Source organism: Bombina bombina, chromosome 2, assembly GCF_027579735.1.
Source record: "Bombina bombina isolate aBomBom1 chromosome 2, aBomBom1.pri, whole genome shotgun sequence".
NCBI classification, from domain to species: domain Eukaryota; kingdom Metazoa; phylum Chordata; class Amphibia; order Anura; family Bombinatoridae; genus Bombina; species Bombina bombina.
Genome location: NC_069500.1, coordinates 1,093,346,430 through 1,093,365,120, shown reverse-complemented (window position 1 = coordinate 1,093,365,120; position 18,691 = coordinate 1,093,346,430). Strand labels below are relative to the sequence as shown.

Genomic DNA, 18,691 nt, shown 5'->3' with positions numbered 1-18,691 from the left:
GATAAGCCCTTCTAAAGGCCCTCCTGAAGAAAGGACAGAATACGGGGAATTCTCACCTGACGCCAAGAAAAATCCCTAGAACTGCACCAATGAAGGTATTTACCCCATACCTTATAATAAATCGTGTGAGTAACAGGCTTATGAGCCTGAATCATAGTCTCATAAACCTTCACATAAAAACCTCGTCTGGACAAGGCTAATGTTCAATATCCAAGCAGTCAGCTTCAGAGAGACTAAGTTTGGATGGAGGAAGGAACCCTGAAGATGAAAATCCTTCCTCAGAAGAAATTCCCACGGGGGAAATTACATCTTCACTAGGTCCACAAACCAAGTTCTGCGAGGCCACGCAGGAGCTATTAGAATCACCAAAGCTTTGCTCCTGTTTGATACAAGCTATAACCCGAGGAAGGAGGGCAAGCAGAGGAAACAGATAAATTAGACTGAAATCCTATGGCACTGCCAGGGCATCTACCAGAGCTGCTTGAGTATCTCTTGATCTTGCTCTGTTTTGGAAGCTTGGCGTTTAGACGAGATGCCATCAGATCCAGCTCCGGAACTCCCCATTTGGGGGTTAACATAGAGAAAACTTCAGCATGAAGAGCCCATTCCCCTGGATGAAACGTCTACCTGCTTAGATAATCCGCTTCCCAGTTGTCCACCTTGGGATATGAATTTCAGAGAGATGACAATTGTGAGACTCTGCCAACTGAAGAATGCGAGTCACCTCCTTTATAGCTAACAAGCTCTGAGTTCCTCCATGGTGGTTGATATATGCTACCGAAGTGATGTTGTCCAAATTAAATCTTATAAACCGGACTAAACTCAGTTGAGCCAAGAACAGAGAAGGCCCAGCACTTACTGCCAACCAACCATGTGCAGGCTACAGGGATCCTTCAAAAGTCCCCAGTAGAATCAGGGAACAAAACATAGCAGCACCGCTTGGTATATTTCAATATCCTTTAATATGAGACATCATAAAAAACAAACAACGTTTCGGTCAGCACCTGACCTTAATCATGTTGTATGCACATACGGCCTTAACCACTCTATATATAGCCCAAAAGGGGAGGAGTCTGCTACCTGTACAGGTGATACACATTTTGCTTTCCCATCAATATATTGGCAATGGATTTCAAGGCTCCATCTAGTGGTCACAGGAATATTCCTCTTTATACATATGTTGTAACCTGGAAAAATAGTATATATGAGAAACATATATATTTATATATCAAACAAACACATCCATTAAACCAACAATAACATTCCAAAATCTATAGAGTTACACTCCATCAAAATTAGTTATTGAATATTTACAAAGTGACATTCCAGTCAATTTCCCTCTTCATCCCTAGGGGAATGAGGGATTGAAGGGTATATATCCAAAAGGTTTCCCTACATTTTAGGATTTTTTGTCTATCACCCCCTCTTCTAGGTCTTTTAACTTGTTCAATTACCTGAAATCTTAATTGAGAGATTGTATGGCCTGCTTAAAAAATGAGATTTGACACAGGAGCATCCCTATTATTGCAACGAATATTTGATTTGTGCTCATTGATTGTGTCCCTGATCCTACGTGTAGATTCACCGATGTATATCTTGGAACATGGACATTTAACAATATAGATTACCAATTCTGAGTTGCAAGTAAAAAAACTAGTGATCTTAAATTTCTTACCATTTAATGGATGAATTAATGAATCCTCTTTGATAATACCATTACAGTTACAGTAACCAAGATATGGGAAACATCCTAATTTAGGGGTAGATGTGTGTCTGCATCATTTTCTTCTCAGGGCCTATGTCTGCTCTAACCAATTCATCTTTCAGATTCTTGCATCTTTTATATGCAGACATTGGTGGCTCTTCAAATTCCTTAATCTGAGGATTAAGATCCTTTACTATAGGCCAATGTTTTCTGATAATTCTAATGACATCACTACTCAGAGGACTGTAATGGGAGACAAAAATCATCCTTTTATCTTTTTTATCTTTACATTTCCTCCCTCAAAGGATAGACTGTCTGGGAATTACGCTAATTTCTTTAAATTTGTTGTTGCACAAGCTGCTCAGGGAAACCCCTCTCAAGAAAAAGATTTCCCATTTCCTGTAGTCTGGCCTTTGCAGTATCCTCATCAGACACAATTTTTTTTAACTCTAAGGAGTTGGCTCCTAGGTAAACTTTTAATCAACGGTAAGGGATGGGCACTCTCATACCTCAATAAGCTGTTTCTATCACTATCTTTCCTATAGAGGTCCACTTTTAAATCCCTCCCGCTTTTGATAACAGTAGTGTCTAGGAAAGCCACTGAGTCCTCGCTATGTGTGAGTTTAAATTTGATGTGTCTTGTGGAGACATTGAGGTCAGCCACAAATTCTAGCAAGGAGTCGATATCACTTTTGACAAGCAGGCCACTAGAGGGAGAATAGAACGAATAGTCTCCATTTTGAAGGACGGAAACTTGACAAACTTGTTGAGAGACTTGAGGTCTAGAATGGATCGAAATGTTCCCTCTTTTATGGGAACCACAAAAAAGATTTGAATAAAATCCCTGACCCTGTTCTGCTAGAGGGACTGGGATAATTACTCCTAGAGAAGACAGATCCCTTATGCAGTTTAAGAAGGCCTCTCTCTTTACCTGGTTTACAGATAGTCTTGATAATAGAAATCTGTCCCTGGGGGGGACAAGATTTAAATCCTATCCTGTATCCCTGGGAGACCACATCCACTGCCAAGGATCTGGAACGTCACAAATCCATGCCTGCTGAAAGAAGGAAAGCCTGCCCCTACCTGATTCAGCACTGGATCGGGGCGGCCCCTTTATGCTGACAGCATCAGAGGAAGGTTTTCTGGATTGCTTACCCTTATTCCAGGGCTGGCTAGCTTTCCAAGAAGTCTCGGCTTGCTCAGATTTAGAAGACAAGGAAGATTTCTGTCCCTTGAAATTATGAAAGGAATGAAAATTAGAAGTCTGATGACCCTTTGGTCTATTCTTCATATCCTGTGATAAGAAAACTCCTTTTCCACCACTAACCGTTGAAAGGATCTCTGCCAGACCAGGACCAAATAAAGTTTTACCCTTAAAAGGTAGAGACAGAAGCATGGATTTGGAAGTCACATCCGCAGACCAAGATTTTAACTAAAGGGCTCTGCGGGCTAGTATCGCAAAACTAGAAATCTTGGCTCCCAGCCTGACAACTTGTATACTGGCATCACAGATAAAACTATAAGCCAGCTTTAGAGCCTTGATCCTATCCTGGATCTCCTCTATTGTAGTCTCCTCTGAAATTAAATCATACAATGAGTCACACTAATAAGAAGTTGCACCAGCAACTGTCGCAATACTAACAACTGGTTGCCACTGCAATCCCTGATCAAGAAACATCTTTCTTAAATAAGCCTCCAGTTTCTTATCCATAGGGTCTCTTAGCTAAGGTAGATATAGCACCATCTACTCTAGGAACAGCGCGTCACAGATCTTGCACTGAATCAGCCACAGGAAACATCTTTTTAAACACAGGAGATGGGTTAAAAGGAACACTAGCTTCTCCCATTCCCGAGATATAATGTCAGACAATGACATATGATCTAGAACAGCAAAAACCTCCACAGATTTAGGTTTGACTGTTCAGTTTATTAGCCTTTTTAGGAGCCTCTGTAATTGTTTCAGAGTCATCCAAAGTAGCTAAAACCTCCTTTAAAATTAAACGGAGATGCTCAAATTTAAATCTAAAATTAACCTCCTCAGAATCTACTGTACTAGGAATATCAGAGATCTCGCCCTCGGAAGATGCAGAGTAATGATTATCGCTATATAACTGAGAAAGACTAACCAAATCAGTCTTGGCGGAAACAGAATCCATAGAAATTCTCTTATATTTCCTCTTCCTTTTACCAGAACTAGGTAAAGCACTAAGGACTGCAGACACTGCAGAAGTCAACTTTGCAGCAAAATCCTTAGTCAAACAAACACTCCCAGGGACTGACTGGGAGGAACCACAGGACACTGCATGTGAATCTGTCAAAGACTAGGACATGTTAGAAGAAGGCTGATACAACCCCTGAAAAGCATTATCCTGAGAAAAAGAAGGCTCAGATAAGGAATCCTTATCCTTGGATAATAAAACCTTATTAAGGCAAGGGGAACACAATTGCACAGGAGGTATAACCTGGGCATCTGCACAATAAAGACATTAATTAAATGACAGAGAAAGCTTGGGATCAGCATCCATAGTAAATAAAAAAGCCCTTTATTTCACCTATACTCTAAATTTTTATATAAATAATTAGAATAAAAAAAACTTTAGGCATAGATAAATAATTTATTAAAACCGTCACCTCTACACCCCAGCCATGCTGGAGAGACTCACCCAACCGGTAACCAGTAATCCAATCCATACCATCAGATAAAACAATCCTGTTCAAACTGCAGATCATAGAAAGCTGCAAACATCAGAAAAAAGCGACAGGCAGAAAAAAACGATCAAATGCCAGAACATCCGCTCTGTCCCCTTGAAAATCCAGCTTCCAAACAGCTGGCTTGAAACAAACCGCTCAGCACTCAGAAAGTAACTGAGCGGTCACATGATTCAAATTCAAAAGTGAGATGCGGTGAAAAGAACCGCCAACAACCTCCTTAAAGAGACATTACCCAAATAAAATAAAAGGTAAACTTGTGCAAATAAATCCCCATAGCCCAAATCAAAAAAGCCTTCACATGACAGAACAGTGCCCTGAACTGCTGCCCAATAAATCACCAATCTTTAAAAGGGATATTCAGTCCCATAAGGATCCACCTTGTTCTCTAAGCATCTTTTTTTTTTTAAAACAAGGAATTCCTAAGTGCTGCATCCTTCTCACCTAGATGGTAAAAGCACTTACCTGTTGATCGCTGTAGGACAGGTACAGCAAACAGGTGTGACAGAAGTAGAACCCTTACTGACAAAGACCTGTAGATAAAGAAAAAACAGAGTAACCAAACCTGGTTTTCTATATAGGGGTAGCAAAAATGTTGGAAGGTAAGCAAAGACCACCTAGCCATCTTCCAGCTCCAAAAAGCCACTATTACTCTTACTTAAGAGAATAACATGGACACAGCATAACCCCAATCCTTGCTTGCAGGGAAAGGTACCCATTAAAGGATTAACAACTTGATTTCTTCAGACACCTTCTCACATCACCTACGGTGTTACACAGGCAAAGAATGACTGGGGATTGTGGGAAGTGGGAGGATACTTGAAGTTTTGCTGGGGTGTTCTTTGGCTCCACCTGGTGGCCAGGAGTTGAATTCCCACTAGTAATTGAATGGATTTGTGGACTCTCCATGTCATTGAAAAAAAAAAAGATTAATTTTGACTTGAGTGTCCCTTTAAAGAAACATGAAATGTAAATAGCAGGTAGAGCTATTTGAACCCAAATAATTAAGTATAAAAATGTTTACTGTGTGTGTGCTACCATTTAAGCTGCATCTGTCAATATTTAACTTTAAAACTGACATCTGTTTAAATATTGTTGGAGCTACTTAGAGTCCAATGGTAGGTGCTGATTGGGGCATATGCATAGTTTACATGTCCAACGCTCCCTGAACTCACAGACTGAACAGATTTGTTCTTTGACTTTAGCAGTTTCAATAGAAGACTGAGTAGAACATTCATACATTACTCAATACTCAACAATAACATAAAATACTGAAAAAAATTAACACATGAATGAAGAACCTGTGGGATCTACTTTGAAAACTTTTAAACACAATCTCATGTGAACGCTAGCACAAAACACATAAGATTGCCGTAGCTAGTCACCTTGTAAATGCGATGCTTTTAAATGATTAATAAAAGTTAAGCTTGAATTTTTATATATATAGTAAATTCTGTTTTCACATCTCAACCAAAAATCTTTTTTTTTTCAGACAAAGTCTGGCAAGAGGCCCAGATGTGCAACAACATGATTATGCAAATACTTGAACATACTTAAGGGATTAAAGGCCTAGTAGTTCACTTCCAGAGTACACTGACATTTCAACCATAAACCAAGAAACACGAAAAACTTGAAGACAAGAATGGAAGGAAGACCATGAACTGGCCAGGTTTATTAAATATTTTGAACATATCAAACCGACTAAATATTTCTTAAACCAGGATCGTGGAAAGTGAGTCCATTTAACTCTTCAGCAGTACTAGAGGTCAATGGCCATCAGAGCTGTGAGGGTGGACACTCTGCCCAAGACAGAGGCAATGAGGTTATTGGGAGTAACCGGGCATACAGATGAAAAGAAGAAGGGGGCACTTTGTTAACAAACATTGCACTTGGTCATTTACTCCACCTCAACCTGTCTATCACAATGGAAATATGCCGTAACCTCCTGCAACTAGAGTGTTATGAAAATACTCCAACACTTAAGGGGCCTCCCCATCACCAAACCCTTAAGAAGGCTAACAAGCTAGGGGAGTTAAAATGCTAACACAATTGGTCTTACATGGAATAGCTCAATTAAACCTCTCTCAACCACGGTAAATAAAAGCAACCCTAGGGATGCCATATTACTCAAACTGCCATCCAGCTCACTGGAGAACAAAATAGAAAATAGGCCTGAAACTTGCTGCACCCAGAAGACATCTTGCACTTTTCACCCTTCTACTCTTCCCTCTCCTTCAGTTCGTAACGCTTAAATTGTTATACTTTATTTTTAAATGTTATTATTTTTGTACTTCTTTATTGTTGGCTACAATTTAGAAAGTCATATAGACATTAAATATATCTGAAATCAAAAATAAAATCTTTATCCTCCTAATTTTATGATCCCAATGCTTACAGGGAACTTGTGTTAATTGCATTACTGCGCTAATTACATTACTGATCTTAACAGTCACATTTGAAATGAAATAATATCCAACACATCATGGGCTATAAAAATGAATCCTTTTAAAAATGGATTTACAAAAAAATATTTTTCTTACCTGTTTTCCATCAAGTGTGCATAATCTCTTGACAACACCCGAATCTAACTTTATAGCATCTGTGATGTCTGTTAAGACTTGTTCAAAAGAGTGGGCTGTTTTTTTATTTAGAAGTATTCTGACAGCTTTGCGAGGTTTCACTCCACTCCGTATAACAGTCACTAACTTGGGTTTAATAAAGTCCTTGCTTTCCCTCATCTCATTCTTCAAAGCGGTTAAAGAGGATAGCGATCGAGCAGAACCGGTCCTTACATTCACAGACCAATAAGGACTGACGTTTCTGTTGTAGTCAACTTTACGATAAGATTCATTCGAGGCACATACATAACTTTCACCTGAAATTAAAAAAGATTGTATTTTAGAGGTTGTAATAAATCGGACTCTATTTAAAGTGACAGTAAAAAAATTGTAACTTTCATGATTTAGACAGAGTATGCAAATTAAAACAACTTTACAATTTACTTATTTTATCAAAATAGCTTTCTTTTCTTAGTATCCTTTGCTAAAGAGTAAATTAAGGTACTTTGTCTTTAATACTCTATGACAGCAGCATTTTACAACATTGTTTGCAGCAACGCTATAATTGGTTGCAAACACTGCTGCCATAATGTGCTAAAGACACAGGCACACTTCTAAGCTATTACTTTTTTTAAAATAATGCACAGGTAGGCTCAGGAGCTGTGAGCTAGCTGCTATGTGGCTGCATATATATGTCTCTTATCATTGGCTTACGTGATGTGTTCAGCTAGCTCCCAGTAGTTCATAGCTGCTCCTTCAGCAGAGGATACCAAGAGATCAAAGCAAATTTGATAATCCAAGTAAATTGAAAAGTTGTTTAAAATATTATGGTCTATCTGAATAATGAAAGAAACATTTTAAGTCGCAAGTTTGTTTTTTTTATTGAAAAAAAAACAGCTATATTTAACAGCACAAGTAAACACAGTAAATGAATGTGTACTGAAATGTTGTTATCTTTTCATTAATTAATATTTGAGGTAGATTAAAATGTTGAATTTGACGTCCTAATGTAACGTTACAGTCACAACACATTTTGTACAGGTCCTAATGTAACATTACAGTCACAACAGATTTTGTACAGGTCCTAATGTAACGTTACAGTCACAACACATTTTGTACAGGTCCTAATGTAACGTTACAGTCACAACAGATTTTGTACAGGTCATCATTACAAGTAGCAAACTTGGTTTTATGTGAAAATGGAAATAAAGTGGGACAAATGTTAAAAAGTAGGCCGGGTTTTTTTACTTCTGAAATTTCTGTTGTATAAAGACATCTGTTTTCAACTCTGCCAAACATGAACGTTTTTCATTATTTCTGATACGCATTATACTGCCAAACCTCTATTTAGTTAAGGCTAAAATGCTCAATTCTTTCTGAGAAATAGAAAATAAAATATATACTGAAAAAAAGTAATTTTCCTTTATTTATATGAAACAGTAACACATCCATAGTATATTTAATCCATAGGATACTAAAGAGGTCTGCAATTCATTTTATAGCTGCGGAAACTGTAACTCACGCACTTAAAAGATAACAAACACATCCCCCTTAACTGGGAAGCAGCTGTTGAACATATGTAGGAAGAGTTTTGCTATTTCATTAGTTTTGTCATTGCATACAGAGTTTATTAGTAGTGGTCACAAATCCCCATACTACATAATGATAAAATGCTACAAATATGCACTGAATGATTGCCACTATCATTAGATACTTACTGAAAGGAACATTAAACACAGAGTGTGATATTAAATATTTCATTATGTGACGTAAAAACAAAGCAACATACTTTCATAATTTATGATTTTCCTGTAATTTAATTCTGAAAATTGAGGGCTTTCCAATTCAAGTTAAAAGCAGAAGTGCAGATTTTTCCTTGTTTTAGATAGAGTATACAATTTTAAGCAACATTTTAATTTACTTATCTTATGAAATTTGCCTTATTCTCTTGGTATCCTTATGAGAATGTCCAGTATATTTCCATGATCAAATTGAGCATTGTCTTTTTATATGAGCACTTTCTGAGGCACCAGCTCCTACTGAGTTCATAGTGTATACTTATATATCTGTGATTGGCTGATAGCTGATACAAGGGGCTGACAAATTTAAAGAGCCATAATACCCAAATGTTTAAAAACTTGAAAGTGATGCAGCATAGCTGTACAAAGCTGACTAGAAGATATTTTACCTCAAAAGTTTCTCAGTAGCCACATCCCATTGTAAAGGACTTCTAAGCAGCAAATCAGTATGTCTGTCCCGGGACAGCGGAAGGAGCGAGCTTACGTGCACTCTCATCTTATTTCCCTATTCAGCTTAAAGGGACATGAAACCCCAAAAAAATCTTTCAGGATTTAGGTAGAACATATCATTTTAAACAACTTTCCAGTTTACTTCTATTATCAAATTTGCTTCATTGCCTTGGTATAATTTGTTGAAGGAGCAGCAATGCACTTAAGGTTTCTAACTGAACACATGGGTAAGCCAATGACAATCGGTTTATATATGCAGCCACCAATCAGCAGCTAGAACCTAGGTTATTTGCTGCTCCTGAGCTTACCTATATAAATCTTTCAGCAAAGGATAGCAAGAGAAGGAAGCAAATTAGATATTAGAAGTAAATTGGAAAGTTGTTTAAAATTGCTCTTTCTGAATCATGAAAGAAATGTTTTGGGTTTCCTGTCCCTTTAAGGAAGTTTACTATAAAATCTCATGAGAGTTAAGTCAAATCTCATGAGATCACAGTAAAAGAGTTCATGACCTCAGCACTGTTGATGCTGATTGGCTGCTGTTCATTTCTTCATTTATTTTTATTTTTTACCTGCAGCTGAGCAGCAGTTGAGCATAACTTTTTACACAGAACTTACTCTGCTGAGCTGAGGAAATTGTGAGGTAAAATATCTTCCTTTTTTACATAGAGATGTTCAGGTGATATTTTCCTGTCAGCTTTTTACAGTTATACTGCATCAGTTTAAGTACATTTTGACACTTGTCAGAAACATATCTACTGCTCATTTAACATTCAGAGTAAGTGTTATTGCATCATCTTTTTTTAATTATGTACCTGCTATTTATAAAATTCTACTGTATTTAATGATCCTTTAAAGGGACACTGGAACCAATTTTTTTCTTTCATGATTCAGATAGAGCATGCAATCTTCATTCTTCGCTCCTCCAACGCGGAGCATCCATCCCGGCCGACGACTGAACGACGAATGAGGTACCTTTAAATGACGTCATCCAAGATGGCGTCCGTCAAATTCCGATTGGCTGATAGGATTCTATCAGCCAATCGGAATTAAGGTAGAAAAATCTGACTGGCTGATTGAATCAGCCAATCAGATTCAAGTTCAATCTGATTGGCTGATTGGTTCAGCCAATCGGATTGAACTTGAATCTGATTGGCTGATTCAATCAGCCAATCAGATTTTTCTACCTTGATTCCGATTGGCTGATAGAATCCTATCAGCCAATCGGAATTCGACGGACGCCATCTTGGATGACGTCATTTAAAGGTACCTCATTCGTCGTTCAGTCGTCGGCCGGGATGGATGCTCCGCGTTGGAGGAGCGAAGAATGAAGATTGAAGATGCTGCTTGATGGAAGATGCTGCCCGATGGAAGAAGACTTTGCTGCCGCTTGGAGAAAGACATCGCCGGGATGAAGAATTCTTCTTTGCCGCTTGATTGGACATCGCCCGGATCGGATGAAGAGTTCTGCCCGGCGGGGTGAATACAAGGTAGGGAGAGCTTCAGGGGGGTAGTGTTAGGTTTATTTAAGGGGGGTTTGGGTTAGATTAGGGGTATGTGGGTGGTGGGTTGTAATGTTGGGGGGTGGTATTGTGTTTTTTTTTCAGGCAAAAGAGCAGTTTTCTTTGGGGCATGCCCCCACAAAAGGCCCTTTTAAGGGCTGGTAAGGTAAAAGAGCTGTGAACTATTTTTAATTTAGAATAGGGTAGGGATTTTTTTTTATTTTGGGGGTTTATTATTTTATTAGTGGGCTTAGAATAGGTGTAATTAGCTTAAAAATCTTGTAATCTTTTTTTTATTTTTTGTAATTTAGTGTTTTTTTTTGTAATTTAGTTTATTTAATTGTATTTTTAGATAGATATTTGTAGTTTATTTAATTTATTGATAGTGTAGGTGTATTTGTAACTTAGGTTAGGATTTATTTTACAGGTAATTGGGTAATTATTTTAACTAGGTAGCTATTAAATAGGTAATAACTATTTAATAGCTATTATAACCTAGTTAAAATAATTAACAATTTACCTGTAAAATAAATATAAACCCTAACATAGCTGCAATGCAATTATTAATTATATTGTAGCTATCTTAGGGTTTATTTTATAGGTAAGTATTTAGATTTAAATAGGAATATTTTAGTTTATAATATAAATTAGATTTATTTAATAAGAATTTAGTTAGGGGTGTTAGGGTTAGATAGAGTTAATATAGTTAATATAAATACTATAGTAACTATATTAACCCTAATATAATTAGGGTTAATATAGTTAATATATATAATGTAATACCTATATTAACTATAATATACTTAGGGTTAATATAGATAATATAGCTGGCGGCGGGGTAGGTAGATTAAATTAGGGGTTAATAATTTTAATATAGATGGCGGCGGTGTAAGGGGCTTACATTAGGGGTTAATACCATTAATATAGGTGCGGCGGTGTAGGGAGGGCAGGTTATAGGGCAAAAGAGCTGTTAACTTTGGGGCAAAGCCCTGCAAAAGGCCCTTTTAAGGGCTGGTAATAGAGTTTATTACTTTATGGATATTAGATTAGGGGTTAATAATATTAATATAGCTGGCGGCGGTGTAAGGGGTCAGATTAGGGGATAGATCAGGTAGATGGCGGCGGTTTTAGGGGCTCACAGTAGGGGGTTAGTTTATGTAGATGGCGGCGGTTTAGGGGTTAAATACTTTATTAGGGATTGCAGCGGGGGATCGCGGTTGACAGGTAGATAGACATTGCGCATGCGTTAGGTGTTAGGTTTTATTTTGCAGATCGCGGTTGACAGTTAGATAGACATTGCGCATGCGTTAGGTGTTAGGTTTATTTAGCAGCTAGTTTAGAGAGTTACGGGGCTCCAATAGTCAGCGTAAGGCTTCTTACGGCTGCTTTTTGTGGCGAGGTGAAAATGGAGTAAGATTTCTCCATTTTCGCCACGTAAATCCTTAAGCTGTATATTGGATACCAAACTGCGCGGGTTTGGTATACCTGCCTATGGCCCAAAAAACTATGGGCGACGGCAGAAATATGCGCGCATAACTTCTAGGTTACGCCGTATATAGGATACCAAACCCGCGCAAATATTGGCGTCGCCAGCTTTTGCGGGCGGCGATTTTTATCGGATCGAACCCCTGATGTTTGAGGGGTATTTAGGGCCATGGGAGGGATATAAGTTCCAACATAAGAATATCTGATGGGATAACAGACAGTGGGTCTGATCTCAGGTATATAAAAGGCACTGCAGGCAGTAGGATCTGATCTGTGCTCCTATAGGGGCATATGGCTAATAGGATCTGCAGAGCCATAGGGTGTGATCTAAAATCTTATCACGATCACAATTACTGCTTTTTCCCCATTCACCTGCTGGTTGTCCAGCTGGCAAACCCAGCCACAACACATAGCATTTACTGTGCAGGCAACTGTCAGTGAGCCAATTAGGAACAGTATGTGCATGTAGCTGCCAATCACCAGCCTTGTCCTACTCAGAAGCTGTTATGTGGCTGCCAAACAAGATTGTTAGCTATGTGGTTAACTTCTTTTAAATAAACACATTATAATACAAATCTGTTACAAATATATGTTGTTGCTATAGAGCTCACTGTGCACTAGATTGTCCCTTTACTTTGTAAATAACATATTACCTAAAGCTTATAACAAAACATATGGAAGATAATGTGCACAAACTTTGTTAAGCTCTTTAAAGGGACATGAAACACAAACTTTTTCTATCATGATTTAGACAGAGCATGCAATTTTAAACAATTTTCAAATTTACTTCTATTGTCAGATTTTCTTTGTTCACTTTGTATCTTTATTTAAAAAGCACTATATGGCAGCAGTTTTTCAAGAATGTTATCCATTTGCAAAAGCACTAGCTGACCGCACTATTTCCTACCATGTAGTGCTCCAGACACCTACCTAGGTATCTCTTCAACAACTAATTCCATGGGAAAGAAGCTTATTTTATAATATAAGTAAAATGGAAACTTTTTATAAATGGTATGTTCTGTCGATCACAAATTTTTTTTGGTGGGTTTCATATCCCTTTACATAGCATAATAAAAATAATGAATTGGTATAGTTAAAGGGACAGCAAACACCGTATTGCTAGACATTTCTGTAGTCTTGATAACATATCAGCCAAGTCTAACATCTTATTTACTGTGTGTTTTTCAATAGCCAATCTCCACCCACAACTTGCTTCATTTGGAGGAGCCAATCTTAGCTTGAGTTTTGTCAGTTCTGAGACTGAGAAACTCTATCATTTTCAGTTACATTCCCTGAAAATAAATAATGAAGTTTATCTTAAAATTTCAATGTGTTTACTGTCTCTATAAGAAGTAAAGATGAAACTGGTTTGCAGTTATCGGAACACAATTTTCATTGCTTCCCACTGACATTTAGAAACAGTGTTTAATAACACGTATAGTGCTCCATACATGGAACCCAAACTTTTACTTTCATGATGCAGATAGAACATATAAAACTTTCCAATTTACTTCTAATTTTTCTCTTGAAATCCTTTGTTGAAGGAACAGTAATGCACTACTGGGAGCTAGCTGAGAGCCTACCTAGGTATACATTTTAGCAAAGTATACAAAGAGAACAAAACAAATTAGATAATAGTAGTAAATTGAAAAGTTGTTAAAAATTGCATGCTCTATCTGAATCATAAAAGAAAAAATATGGGTTTCATATCCCTTTAAGTGAAAAATGTGAACAAGCAAGTAGATTGTAGTAAGTGTCATAATGCCTGGATTGCATTAGTAAAGTTTACTAATTTTAAATGCTCCAAGAGATAAACTCTATTGGCAGTTTTTATTGCTAATAAATAATAAATATTGTTCTCTTTATGCAGTGATAGAGATAACATGTATTGTGTATTGTGTTGCACAAGATATTTACTCTGAGTGTTTAATGATTACTACCTCCCCTTCACAAATCTAGGCTTACCATCTGGATGGATTACCCTCCTTAATAATTAATTAACTCTATTAGCCAAAATCTTTGTTTAGACTTTTTTTTAGTATTAAGCTGCAAATTATTAATGAGATGGGTTAATAGTTCCAATATTACACCAAGCTATTTACTCTCCCACTTACCACTACTGATGTATCGATCACATTTATTAGTATTTTCTTACTCACATAAGATTAGCTGTAATTTTAGAAGTAGGTTACTTTGCTGTGGAATTTAGCTTATTTTCCTTTATTTTGTATGTTTGAAAATGGTGTTTATCCATTGCTCTATTTTTTACAGCTAATCTGTTGCTGTATCTATTACAGTTTTTTTTGCCTATGGTGTAATATAGCTCATTTTTATACATAAATTAAATGAATCTGCTACAGAGAAAATAAAGTATGTAGAATACAGATGGCATCGGAAACTTTTGTTAGCCTAACATAAAACATACAAAAGTTTAGAAATATCAACTTGTTCTCTAAAATGTTAAGATTCATTCTTAATTTATTAAAATATAATTCAATATACGGCATATAAAACATTTGTCTGACCCCCATTAAATAAAATATCTCGTAGAAGTTTAAAACATATAGGGCAAGAGTATGAGTGGAGCACTATTATTTGCGCGTGAGCAATATCAATGCAATTTATGCTAGAATGATTAACACAACCTCAGAGCTCTGACATATATAGAAGTGCCTTGGAGCCCTTTCCTGTCAAGTAGATGAATACATGAAAAAATATATTTATTTAATATTAATTTTTAATAAAGTGTTATACTGTATATTTACTGTAAATATTTTAAATTCCAATGTTCTGCACATAGCAGAATATGTTCTACGCATTAAAAAAAAATAAAAAAATTTATATATATATATATATATATATATATATATATACATACACACATAGACACACACATATACAGTATATTACAAAAGTGAGTACACCCCTCACATTTTTGTAAATATTTTATTATATCTTTTCATTTGACAACACTGAAGAAATGACACTTTGCTACAATGTAAAATAGTGAGTGTACAGCCTGTATAACAGTGTAAATTTGCTGTCCCCTCAAAATAACTCAACACACAGCCATTGATGTCTAAACCGTTGGCAACAAAAGTGAGTACACCCTTAAGTGGAAATGTCCAAATTTGGCCCAATTAGCCATTTTCCCTCCCCAGTGTCATGTGAACCGTTAGTGTTACAAGGTCTCAGGTGTGAATGGGGAGCAGGTGTGTTAAATGTTGTGTTATCGATCTCACATTCTCTCATACTGGTCACTGGAAGTTCAACATGGCACCGAACTCTCTGAGGATCTGAAAAAAAGAATTGTTGTTCTACATACAGATGGCCTAGGCTATAAGATTTAACACACCTGCTCCCCATTCACACCTGAGACCTTGTAACACTAACGAGTCACATGACACCGGGGAGGGAAAATGGTTAATTAAGCCCCTATTGGACATTTCCACTTAAGGGTGTACTCACTTTTGTTGCCAACGGTTTAGACATTAATGGCTGTGTGTTGAGTTATTTTGAGGGGACAGCAAATTTACACTGTTATACAGGCTGTACACTCACTACTTTACATTGTAGCAAAGTGTCATTTCTTCAGTGTTGTTACATGAAAAGAGATAATAAAATATTTACAAAAATGTGAGGGATGTGCTCACTTTTATGAGATACTGTGTGTATATATAAACCCTTGTGTGGCTTTTTTTAAGGTTCCTAGGTATTGGAAAGGACCTTTACGTGGTACCTGGGCTTGTCGCATTTGGCCAGATGCGGTAACTAACCTTTCCATTTTTGCTTTTAAATCTTAGCTGTGAGCTTGCTAGTGCTGGGGTTTCTCTGTGTGTTGTATTATTTTTTTTGTAATTTCCCCTATTCTTCGGTTCTTGCACCAAGACCTGTCTGGGGTTAACTGCCTGTGACTCTGGTGACAGCACAGCTTCTTGCGAGTGCCACTGAGCACCAAGGGTTGAGCATGTTGCAGGGTCATGGGATGTGTACCCGGTCCGGTTTAGGAGTGCAGTCCCCTTTTGTGTTTTGTATATTACTTGGATGATTACATAAGCCTGTGCATCCTTCCTATGTTCCCAGTTTGTTTGGATTTGAGAGCTTGCATTGTGTTACTGTTTTAGGGTCCCAGGTATTGGAAAGGACCTTGACGTGGTACCTGGGCTTGTCCCATTTGGCCAGATGCGGTAACTAACCTTTACATTTTTGCTTTTAAATCTTAGCTGTGAGCTTGCTAGTGAGTGCAGGGTTTTCTCTATGTGTTGTATTAATTTGTTTTGTAATTTCCCCTATGGTTCTTGCACCCAGACCTGTGTGACCTATATATATATTTCTGCTATTTTTTCGCATAGGGTAAGTTTGCAAGCGATAACTTTACTTTCAACCAACAAGCACAAAAAGCTTACTTCTAGCGCAGTTAAATAGCGCTCCACTCATAATCTGGCCCATAGAGTATGGGTCATGAAACTTTGCTTTTGCACTTTTAGATATTTTTTTTTAATTAAGTACTAGAATACTAAAGCATTTTTTTCTTTTTGGAGAACAAATTTCATTCTGCTTTGGTGAGATCTCTCTCAGTTTTATGTATTAATTGCAAACTTGTTTTCCCTTTACATTAACCCCATTTTGCAGCTGAAATGTAAACATTTTGATTTGAATAGTCATACGGCAATCTAATCTTTTTCTCTAACTGGAGGTATAATCAATAATTTACATGTAATGTTTCAGCACATGGAGCCCATACCAACTAGTACTGTACTGTAGAGATTTAAAATATGTTTTATTAAAATGTCTATAAGATAATTTGGTCCTTCAATGTTTCTTTCCCCTTATGTGTATGGAATGTGGAATTCTCTATCTGGTGTGGCAGATACTCCAAATGTGTCCTCATCTGATAAGGAATTTTCTCTAGGTTTAGTTAAAGAGACACTGTACCCAATATTTTTCTTTTGTAATTCAGAAAGAGCATGCAATTTTAAGCAACTTTCTAATTTACTCCTATTATCAATTTTTCTTCGTTCTCTTGCTATCATTATTTTAAAAAGAAGGCATCTAAGCTTTTTTTTGGTTTCAGTACTCTGGACAGCACTTTTTTATTGGTGGATGGATTTATCCACCAATCAGCAAGGACAACCCAGGTTGTTCACCAAAAATGGGACGGCATCTAAACTTACATTCTTGCATTTCAAATAAAGATACCAAGAGAATGAAGAACATTTGATAATAGGAGTAAATTAGAAAGTTGCTTAAAATTTCATGCTCAATCTGAATCACGAAAGAAAAATTTTGGGTACAGTGTCCCTTTAAGGAACTTCTAGTTTCAATTTATATCCAAAAAAAGCTGTGCTGGGGGCTCCAGTAATATTATACTGTAAATCTCAAAGTGTTTAAAAATATTTTTTGTTTTTGGCAGCTTTTGTGTTTTATAAATCACAGCCATCAAGTAATGACACAATTGTACGTACAGATCCTACAAAACTACGACCTAAATAGTAGAGATGGCACAGAAGCTGGGAAACTAAGGCATGAAAATGGCTTCTAAAATGCTGTTGAACACTAGTATATTCTTTTTTTTTATAAGTAATACTCATAATTTTTGTGATGATTATCGTAACTTTCTCTATTTGTGTCATGCAGGACTCCTTAACCTCTGAGGAACTGTTGGAAGTTAAAAGGTAAAAGAGAGCCATTGGAAAGCACAGAACTAATTCTCCCTGACAATTTTTTTAAGCGGAATTAGAATTTGATATAAAGATTTTTTTGAAGCTGCAGAAGATCTTACCCAACAAGGAAAGACAGAAGAATTTATTCACAGCTTAAACTGCTATCAATATTTGCTGCAAGTAAAAATGTATCCAATAATATATTCTCAACTCACTTATCTGATGTAATTACTAAGAAGTGTGATCTAACAGTTACACTGAGTTACCTTTGACCATATATTGTATCTGGACACCTGCTCATCATGCTACAGTATATGAGATTGGACATTCCATTCAAACACCGTGGGCATTAATATGGAGTTGGTCCACCCTTTGCAGCTATCACAGTGTGTCTGTGGGAATTTGTGCCCACTCAGTCAAAAGAGCATTAGTGAAGTCAGGCACTAAAGCTGGGACAGGAAGGTCTGACTCGCAATCTGCATTCCATTTCATCCAAAAGGTGTTCAATAGGGTTGATGTCAGGGATTTGTGCAAGACACGAGTTCCTCTACACCAAACATCAAACCATGTCTTCCTGACCATCACTTTGTGCAGCAAGGCACAGTCATGCTAGAACAGGAAAAGGCCTTTCCCAAACTGTTGCCAAAATGTTAGAAGAACTGAGTGGTCTAAAATATCTTTGTATCCTGTAGCATTAAGATGACTTGGATCAAAGGGATCTAGCACAATCTCCGTAAAACAGCCACAGACCATTATCCCTCCTCCACCAAACTTTACAGTAGACACTATGCATTCCTGCAGGTAGCATTCTCTTGACATCTGC

The 18,691-nt window shown here is 37.0% G+C and overlaps 1 protein-coding gene across 2 annotated transcripts in view; it reads right to left on the bottom strand.

Annotated features, from left to right (window-relative positions):
- DCLK2 (doublecortin like kinase 2) overlaps positions 1–18,691 on the bottom strand; it is a 262,197-nt gene that overhangs the window by 214,344 nt on the left and 29,162 nt on the right. For both annotated transcript variants that reach the window (XM_053703730.1, XM_053703729.1), the window contains exon 2: positions 6,955–7,289. In XM_053703730.1, coding sequence (XP_053559705.1) covers positions 6,955–7,289 — 335 coding nt within the window. The remainder of the gene's footprint in view (positions 1–6,954; positions 7,290–18,691) is intronic.